This window comes from Dipodomys ordii, unplaced genomic scaffold (assembly GCF_000151885.1).
Source record: "Dipodomys ordii isolate 6190 unplaced genomic scaffold, Dord_2.0 Scaffold75, whole genome shotgun sequence".
In the NCBI taxonomy this organism is placed as follows: domain Eukaryota; kingdom Metazoa; phylum Chordata; class Mammalia; order Rodentia; family Heteromyidae; genus Dipodomys; species Dipodomys ordii.
The window spans coordinates 5,630,105-5,639,561 of NW_012267291.1; the positions used below are offsets into that span (position 1 = coordinate 5,630,105).

General features: G+C 58.8%; 1 protein-coding gene across 1 annotated transcript; it reads left to right on the forward strand.

Annotated features, from left to right (window-relative positions):
* The first annotated feature begins 316 nt into the window (after positions 1 to 316).
* Positions 317 to 6,701, forward strand: Kcng1 (potassium channel, voltage gated modifier subfamily G, member 1). Its single transcript, XM_013024319.1, has 2 exons — positions 317 to 1,177; positions 5,228 to 6,701. Exons 1-2 carry the CDS (start codon positions 407 to 409, stop codon positions 5,996 to 5,998), a joined length of 1,542 nt encoding a protein of 513 aa, XP_012879773.1. The 5' UTR covers positions 317 to 406; the 3' UTR covers positions 5,999 to 6,701.
* Positions 6,702 to 9,457: the final 2,756 nt, after the last annotated feature.

The window sequence follows — 9,457 nt, forward strand, 5'->3', positions numbered from 1 at the left end:
TCGGGCAGAGAAGTCTGTGAGACTCTTCTCTCTTAGGAAACCAGCCAAAAGCCACGAGTGGGGGTGTGACTCAAGTGGTAGAGCATTAGCCTTGAGCCAAAAAAAGCTCAGGGATAGCACTGTGGGGCTGAGATCTGAGGATGACAGTTTGAAGCCAGCTTGGGCAGGAAAGTCCATGAGACTCTATCGCCATCAAAAAGCTGTAAGTTGAGTTGTGGCTTAAGTGGTAGAGCATGATTCAAGCCCTAGTATCACACACACACACACACTTTGATTCCCGACTTCAGAGTGGCTTAGATAGTGGAAAGGAAGAGCCTGGCTGAGACTTGGGGTCACACGGGGTCTCTCTTGCCCTTCTCTCCCCCTTACCCCCGCCCCAGGCCCTCCAGGGATGTGAAGCCCCAAAATGACCCTGTTACCGGGAGACAACTCTGACTACGACTACAGCGCCCTGAGCTGCACCTCGGACGCCACCTTCCACCCGGCCTTCTTCCCGCCGCGCCAGGCCATCAAGGGCGCCTTCTACCGGCGCGCGCAGCGGCTGCGGCCGCAGGACGGACCCCCGCCCGGGGACCGGCGCCGGCAGATCATCATCAACGTGGGCGGCATCAAGTACTCGCTGCCCTGGACCACGCTGGACGAGTTCCCGCTGACGCGTCTGGGCCAGCTCAAGGCCTGCACCAACTTCGACGACATCCTCAGCGTGTGTGACGACTACGACGTCACCTGCAACGAGTTCTTCTTCGACCGCAACCCCGGGGCGTTCGGCACCATCCTCACCTTCCTGCGGGCGGGCAAGCTGCGGCTGCTCAGGGAGATGTGCGCCCTGTCCTTCCAGGAAGAACTGCTTTACTGGGGCATCGCCGAGGACCACTTGGACGGCTGCTGCAAGCGCCGCTACCTGCAGAAGATCGAGGAGTTCGCCGAGATGGTGGAACGGGAGGAGGAGGAGGACGACGAGGAGCCGCTGGACAGCGACGGCCGGGACAGCCCGGGCCCCGCGGGGAGCCAGGGCCGCCTGGGCCGCTGCATGCAGACCCTGCGCGACATGGTGGAGAGGCCGCACTCGGGGCTGCCCGGCAAGGTGTTCGCCTGCCTGTCCGTGCTCTTTGTCACGGTCACCGCCATCAACCTGTCCGTCAGCACCTTGCCCAGCCTGCGGGAGGAGGAGGAGCAGGTAGGGCGCCGGCTCTGGGTGAGGGAAGGGTCCCTGGGCGCCGGCAACAGGGCAGTCTGCACGCCAGCCGTCCATCCTCGGTGTCACCTCCTCCGGGAGGTCTTCCCTGACTGCACACTGGCTGAACCATGGGGTCAGTGTGTTAAGAGTGTGTGTTGGCCACCTCCTTTGGTCTGTTTGTGCTGGTGCTGGGTCTTGAACTCAAGGCCTGACTCTCTCATCTTTTCCACTGGAGCCACAGTCTCCAGTCCAGCTTTATTGCTGATTCATTGGAGGTAAGTAGTCTCCTGGGCTTTCCTACCCGGGCTGGCCTCAAACCTCGAGCCTCACATCTCAGTCTCCTGCACAGCTAGGATGACAGGCATGAGCCACCAGCACCAGGCCATCGTCTGGGTTTTGAACGGGACTCTCATCCAGAAGTGAGGAGGTGTGTGTGGTGCTGAGGATAAGATCTGTGGAAGGCTTCACCCCAGGCCTGAAAAGCTGCCTCGGGCCCCAGCAGGCCCAGGCTGTCCAGGGGCTGCCTGCAGCTCCGCCCTCATCTTTTCTCCTCAAATCCTCCAGCACCCCTGTGGTGTGTCATCCTCTTGCCCTCTTGGCAAATGCACACGCTGTGGCAGAGCGAGCAGGCCCGGTGTCTCTAATCTCTATTCTTGGGCCTGGGGATGGGGAGATTCCCCCACTCCCCGCCCCCCCCCCCGGCCACACAACTGCCTGTGGCTCCCATAGGAAGATGCACCGCAGCCTCTCAGGAGAGGGTAGCCCCCGCCAACACCCCGCACCAAAGCCTTTGGTGGAAGTCGATTCCACAGGAGGTAGGGATGCCCCATTACACCCTCCTGGTAGATGAGTCCCCAGACTTTGGACTTTGAGTTGTAACTCTTCCCTACCCCCTTTGCATGGGGTTCTGGGAGGAAGTTTCCCCAAAAAATGAGATCTCAGGTACAAATTCAGGGCAGTAGGCATTTGAGAAATAATAGAGTGAACCCAACACACGTTCAAAGCCATCCAGCATTTATTGAGTACCGCCATCCGAGTGCATGCCCTGAAGGTGCTAAGTTCTTTTGGCATGCGCACGGTGGCTTGGCATTCTTAAGTGCTCACCATGGGCGGGGCCTGGCCTCGCACCAGGGGTGTGGAGGCCGGGGACTGAGCCTGCAAGGCCAGCCCGGGCTGCATGGCGAGACATTGGCTGGAAGAGCAACCACAAACTCCCTCCCCATGGGCGTGGATAGCCACGGAGGATGGCTGGCACTTTTTATCCACTGAATTTTTTACAAAGGTATTAAACAGCACTCAGCCAACAAAATTAATGTTTGATAAGCGGAGGGGGCCGGGGGCCATGCTAGGGAAGGAAGGAGGAGCCCAGCGGCCTCCGTGCCTCTCCCCCTCCCCCCTCCTCAGCTCCCACCAGCGGGAGGCTGGGGCAAAGCTCTACCTGTCTGTGCCTCAGTTTCTTCATCTGCCCTGGGCCTGTGACAGTGCTGTGGATACTCGAGTCTATGTGAAGGGGTTGAGCGTGCACAGGGCTTACACAACCGGCCAGGGAGAAAGTGGAGGGGGACAGAAGGACACGGAGCGAGCTCACCATGTAGACCAGAGGAGTCCCTGGACTTCGTACAGATTCTTTTCAGCTTCCGACGCTCTAATTTTATCAGGAAAATAGTGTTCAGCTTCTGATACTGCTTATTGTTTGGGGGATTTTCATGTTGATTGTTTTGTTTTTGCTTTTTGGGTTTTGTTTTCTTTTGTTTTCTTGGTGCCAGTCCTGGGCCGTGAACTCAGGTCCTGGGCACTGTCCCTGAGTTTATTTTGCCCAAGGCTAACACTCTGCTACTTGAGCCACAGCTCCTCTTCTGGGTTTTTTGGTAGTTTAATAGAGATAAGAATCTCACAGACTGGATTGGGAAGCTGGCTCAGTGGTAGAGCGCTTGCCTTGCATGCCTGAGGCCCTGGGTTCGATTCCTCAGCACCACATAAGCAAAAAGAAAAAAGCTGGAAGTGGCGCTGTGGCTCAAGTGGTAGAGCGCTAGCCTTGAGCTGAAGAACTGAGGGACAGCGCCCAGGCCCAGAGTTCAGGCCCCATGACCAGACCCAAAAAAAAAAAAATCTCAGACTTCCTTGCCTGGGTTGGCTTCGAACTGTGATCCTCAGATCTCAGCCTCCTGAGTAGCTAGGATGACAGGCGTGAGCCACCAGTGCCCGACTTGTTGTTTTTAAGGGGGGCTGATGGGGGTTGGTTTGGGGACCATGGTGTGGATGGGAGGCCTCCCATGCTAGGAAAGTGTCGCGGTGGGCGTTTTTTATACTGACTTGGTGATGTGCTCTTCAGGTTCATTTTGGGGGAGGGACGGGAGGGTTCACTCTTCTACTTGCTCCTGCGTGTGCACATTTGGGCACCTGCTGCATGCAGGCTCTGTAGGGGAGACAGGTGAGCAGACAAGATCGGGCTTCAAGTCTTTCTGGGGTGGGGTGAGGAGCAGCACCCTCGCAGGACCAGGAGGCTGTGTGTGAGAGCGTGGGCATCGGGGCTCCTCAGAGGGGCGCCCAGAGGCTTCGTGGGGCTCCTCAGAGGGGTGCCGGAGGCTTCCTGGAGGGGCTTCCTGCCCCAGAGGTCTGAGACCTCACAGGCCCAGCCAAATGGCTCACATCGCCAGCCGTTAGCATATTCCTAGAACGAGACCAGACAGCCTGACTTTGAGAAACTAGCTGTTCCGAGAGCCATGAGTTACCTGGCTGGAACCTTCGTCTCTGTCCTTTCTGTCCTCTGGGAAGATGGGGTCCAGGCGATGGAGGACAGTCAGGCCCCCAGTTCCCCTGCAGGCCAGGGCCTCTGTGTCCAGGGGCCAGAGCAGCTTTTCTTCCATCTGTGCAGTCAGCATTTAAATCAACTCCCGGCTAGTTAATGAAAGATGCTCAGCAAGGGCTTCCCCATAAAACTGCAGGTTCCCAAGGTCTCTGGGAAGCTCCCCAAAGCAGCCTGGCTTGAATCCCTGGGGGCAGAGATCAGCATCCTCTGTATCCCCCCCCACACACACCTCCCCTCCCCAGCGGCATTGCCCGCCTGGCCCATGACAGCTTTGCGTACCCCTCTAAATGCATCCCTGAGACAACCTGCCAGGGGCGGGGCCTCTGGGGCACTGAGGTGGGTGGGGCTTTTCTGAGTAATGCAGCTCTGCCCTGAGGGTTGTAATCTCCCAGAGAGGGGACTCTCCTAAGGCCTGCGCAGAGAGGAGCTGACACTGCAGGAGAAGGGAATGGAGTGCAAACAAATGGGATTCGTGCAAGCAGGGAGTTCACAGGTCCGTCTGAGAAGCTGCTGCTCCAGCAAAGAGCTGGAGGAGGGAAGGCAGGAGCAGAGTGGGGACTGAGGGCAGAGGATCTGACGGGAGGCGCCAAGTCCCAGGGCAGAGGCATGCTGAGGACAGAGGGCTGGGCGAGTTCTCGGGTTCCATGAAGAGCAGTGGAGGGGAAGACGGGAGAAACAGAGGCCGGGGCGGGCGGGCTCCCACGTCCCCACCACTAGAGGAACGATGTTCAGCAGCTCAGGAGAGGAACCGCAGGCAGGAGCAGCCAGGGGCCGTTCTGGACGTGATCGGGGTCCAGCACCAGGCGGTGCTAGGAGCCAGAGCAGCAGCTGGGGGGGAGGGGCCTGAGGTCAGACTGGAGAAAAATGAGGCCTACAGAAGACCCCGTTCAGGGGCTGGGAATGTGGCTTAGCGGTAGAGTGCTTGCCTAGTATGCATGAAACCCTGGGTTCCATTCCTCAGTGCCACATACACAGAAAAAGCCAGAAGTGGTGCTGTGGCTCAAGTGGTAGAGTACTAACCTTGAGCAAAAGAAGCTCAGAGACAGTGCCCAGGCCCTGAGTTCAAGCCCCAGGACTGGCAAGAGAGACAGACAGAAAGACAGAAACAAACCCTGTTCACACTGGGGTCAGGGAGTGACAAAGCTGAGCCCAGGGCCTGGTAAGATGGGGAGCAGGCAGGCCAGGCCCGGGTCCCCACTCTTGGTAGCCCCTCCCTGAGGGGACTTGTCCCTCTTCCCCAGGGCCAGTGCTCAGAGATGTGCCACAATGTGTTCATCGTGGAGTCGGTGTGCGTGGGCTGGTTCTCCCTGGAATTCCTCCTGCGCTTCATCCAGGCGCCCAGCAAGTTCGCGTTCCTGCGGAGCCCGCTGACCCTCATCGACCTGGTGGCCATCCTGCCCTACTACATCACGCTGCTGGTGGACGGCGCGGCCTCGGGCCGCCGCAAGCCGGGCGCGGGGAACAGCTACCTGGACAAGGTGGGGCTGGCGCTGCGCGTGCTGCGGGCCCTGCGCATCCTCTACGTGATGCGCCTGGCACGCCACTCGCTGGGGCTGCAGACGCTGGGGCTCACGGCCCGCCGCTGCACCCGCGAGTTTGGGCTGCTGCTGCTCTTCCTGTGCGTGGCCATCGCCCTCTTCGCCCCGCTCCTCTACGTCATCGAGAACGAGATGGCCGACAGCCCCGAGTTCACCAGCATCCCCGCCTGCTACTGGTGGGCCGTCATCACCATGACCACGGTGGGCTACGGCGACATGGTACCCAGGAGCACGCCCGGCCAGGTGGTGGCGCTCAGCAGCATCCTCAGCGGCATCCTGCTCATGGCCTTCCCCGTCACCTCCATCTTCCACACCTTCTCCCGCTCCTACCTGGAGCTCAAGCAGGAGCAGGAGAGGCTGATGTTCCGCCGGACCCAGTTCCTCATCAAGACCAAGTCCCAGCTCAGCGGTGTGTCCCAGGATAGCGACATCTTGTTCGGAAGTGCCTCCTCCGACGCCAGGGACAACAGCTGAGCCCAGAGAACACCTCTGCCCCGCCCGCCGTCTGCGGCCCGACGCCATCGCCGCCCACCACGGAAGCCTGCCACGGGTCACCCGCCCTGCAACCGACTCCAGCCATATCACAGGGCCCCTGCCCGCCCTACCCCTGCCCCCTGTGCCCGGCAGGGAAAGGGAGCCTGGTCTGAGGGGGCACCATCATCTTCTCCCTCAGTAGGGAGCCGCTCAGCCGTCCCCCCGCCGTGTAAATAACACACCCACGAAACCTGCCCGGCAGAGAAAAACCCAGTACCAGAAACATCCAGTACCTGTCTGTCCTGTGGCCAGAAGGAAAACACCTTCCATGGGGCCCGTCTTAAAAGAGGGAGCTGTGTCTCCCGGCAAAGCCACCCAGGGAGGCAGCGGAAAGAAAGGACCCGTTTTCTGGGGTGCGTCAGCTGCCAGGGGCCTAGCCTGCCCCAAAGGGACAAGAGAGGACAGAGTTGGGGAAATACCCGCCATGCCACGTGCCACCTTCCCTCCCTTGCTCCTCAAAGCCTGGCCATCTTCATCTTTTCCCTTCTTACCCATCCGCTGTCCCCCGTCTTATCCCTGGTTCCCCAACTTCCCAACAAGGCATTTCTCAGTGCAAGGGTGGCCAGGACGTAGAAGCCAGTCCATTTGGCTGGCTCCAACCGAAATTGCTTATCTTAAAAAATAAAATGAAATAAATAGGTGAGATTTTCTTCTCTCCCACATTTATTTTAACACTGGGAGCAAGCGCTGCATGCCACCTGCCTGTCTAGCTGCATAGAGTATGCTTCCCTGGACAGTTTGGGAAACATACTGAGCCCACCCCCCCAAGCCCTGTGTCCCCCCAGACTTACACAGCACCCACCTAACCCACAGAGGCCCCAGCCAGCCCGAGCCTCACAGACACAATGGCATCGCCCTCTCCTCCACCCCAGGGTGTCTAGCTGCTCCACCATAGCCACTGGCTGCGTGGCCCAAATCCTGCCAACTGTCCATCATTTAGTCCCCCCATGTCTGGCCCTGCCCTCCTCTCCATTTCCTCTCCAATTCCCACCCAGCTCACCTCTGTCACGTTCATCCATCCGCCTCTCCAGCCTCCTCTGCGGATATCCCGCCCACTCCCACCTCAGGAACTTTGTCCTTCATGACAATGGGCAGAAAGGAAAAAAAAAGGAAAGAAAGAGGACCAGAGATGTGAGCAGCATTTGAGATTTGCATCTTACAGTATCCCCCAAAGCTCACATGCTGAAGGCTGGATGAGGCCTCATCTCATTGGCTATCGGGAGAGTATGGGAACTTCAGAGCGTGGCCTGGTTGGAGGAAGCCATCCCAGTGGGCACGCCCTTGCAGGCCCTTCCTCTCTCTCTGCTTCCTGGCTGCCAGGAGGCGAGCAGCTCTGCCCCCCCCCCACTGCGACGCTCTGCCCCACCAGGGCACGCACAGGACAGACTCCGTGGCGCCGTGTCCGAGGGGACACCTCAGAACATCCTCCTCCCGCCCAGGAGCAGAGCGCCAGGCCAGCTGGAGGCTGGTCCCCAGCCCCTCTGTCTCTCCCCCTCTCCCTCACCATGTCTCCATCCGTGGCTGTCCCTGTCTTCATCCTGTCTCTTTCTGTCCTTGTGGCGGTCTCTCTGTTTTCTTAGTCTCTCTCCCTCTCTGTTTCTGTTCTGTCTTCTCTGTCTCTCTTCCCCGTCTTTGTCTTCTGTCATTCTGTTTTCTATCTCTTCGTCTCTATTCTGTTTTACCTCTATCATTGTCTCTGTTCTCCCACCCTCTCTTCTGTCTTTTCTCTTTCCTCTCTGTCTTCTGTCTTCTCTCTCCCTCCTCTCCCTCCCCTTCATCCTCCTCCCCCACTTCCTCCTCCTCCTCCCCCTCCAGCACTTCTCAGGCATACTTATGGCTCAGCAGAGTGGAAATGCCGTCCCGGCCATATGGCCTCATTAGAGACTCTCCTGACACCTGCTTCCAGTGACTCACACCTCGCGTAAGTTTTCCAGCTAATTAACCGTCCTCTCCCAGCCCAGCAGGTGTCATAGCAATGGGTGCTGGCATCTCTGGCGAGGTGACGCCTCAGGTTTACGGAAAGTGGCTGTGAGACGCGAGTGACTGAAGTGGAAGGCAGGAGGTGTCAAACGGGGCCTTGAAAACCTGGACAAGAGACTGATGGAAGGTTGGACCCCCCCCCAACTTAAGGACAGAGGCTCACGTCCCTGTGGCCAGGGTCAGTGGCCTCGTCCTGCAGCTTCTCATCTGTCCAGATCACCAAGGAGACACGGTTGGCCATCACCCAGGACCTCACCTGGGGCCCTCTGGCATCCCAGGAGGCCTGAGAAGCTGCTTCCAGAGCCCACAGACCTAGATTGAGACCTCTCTGCCTCTTCTGCAAGACACCCAGCCGTCCTGATCATGGCCACTGCCCCCTGTCCGTCCAGGGGGGCCTCCATCTGAACCCGACGACTTTGTGGGCCAGCCTCATTTCTTGGTCACGTGACCCTCCTGTCTCAGGCTGGCTGGCCGTTGGGTGAGTGGGAAGGCAGTAAAGCCACACTGTCCCCAGGCCCCTCTGAGCAGGGGCGGGCTTGGGGGGAGACAAGCCCAGAGACTGCCTCCAGCAGTTCCCCAGGAATTGCCTGGGGACCAGGAAATTCAGCCATCCAATACCGCGGTCCCAATGCATTCTTTTTAAAAAGTTTGACCAATGCCAAAAACCTTCGAAGAATAAAATATCAAAATGAAAAGTAGATCCGTCTTGGTAGTTTTGGCCTGACCGGCCTCGTCTGGGCTCTGGCCCTGGCGTGTCCAGGTGGGCGGGCTTTATGATGATTGATGGGAGAGCCTGCACGTGCAGATTACAGGAAGTCATTCCTAATGTTGACAAGCTGAGAGTGGACAGGGTCTGGGGTCTGCACAGTGGCCACCATGGCACAGAGGGACGCCTGGGGCCCTGCCGTGCTGAGGGGCCCCTCCCTGGGCTGCCACTTCCTAGAGATGGCAAGTGACAGGTGTGTGCTGTCAGGTGCAAATCCACCCAGCCAGCCTGCGCCCGTACTGTCCCCACTGTCATGGTCACAGGCCCAGGCACTGGTAACCAAGAGCCCACCGGGCAGCTCAAGAGTAGCCAGCCCCAGCCTCCCTCCTGGCCTGGCCTGGTCCTTCCCACAGCAACCTCGACGGAGCCCCTGGCCCAGGGCTCCCATTGCCCATTCACCCCCTGACCGCTCCACTCACCAGGCCCCCTGTGGGCCCAGCTCCCACGCATCCCCGATACTGGAATCCGCAAACCATCCCCGACAGTCATGATCACCACTGTCCTCCAATAAAAATGAACCCCCTCCTGCTCCTCCTCCTTTTCTAGATGCTGTGTCATCATGCGACACATCTATAGTTATTTGTATTTTTCTCTTTTTGTTGGTTGTGGGGCTTGAACTCAGGGCCTGGGTGCTGTCCCTGAGCCCTTTTGCT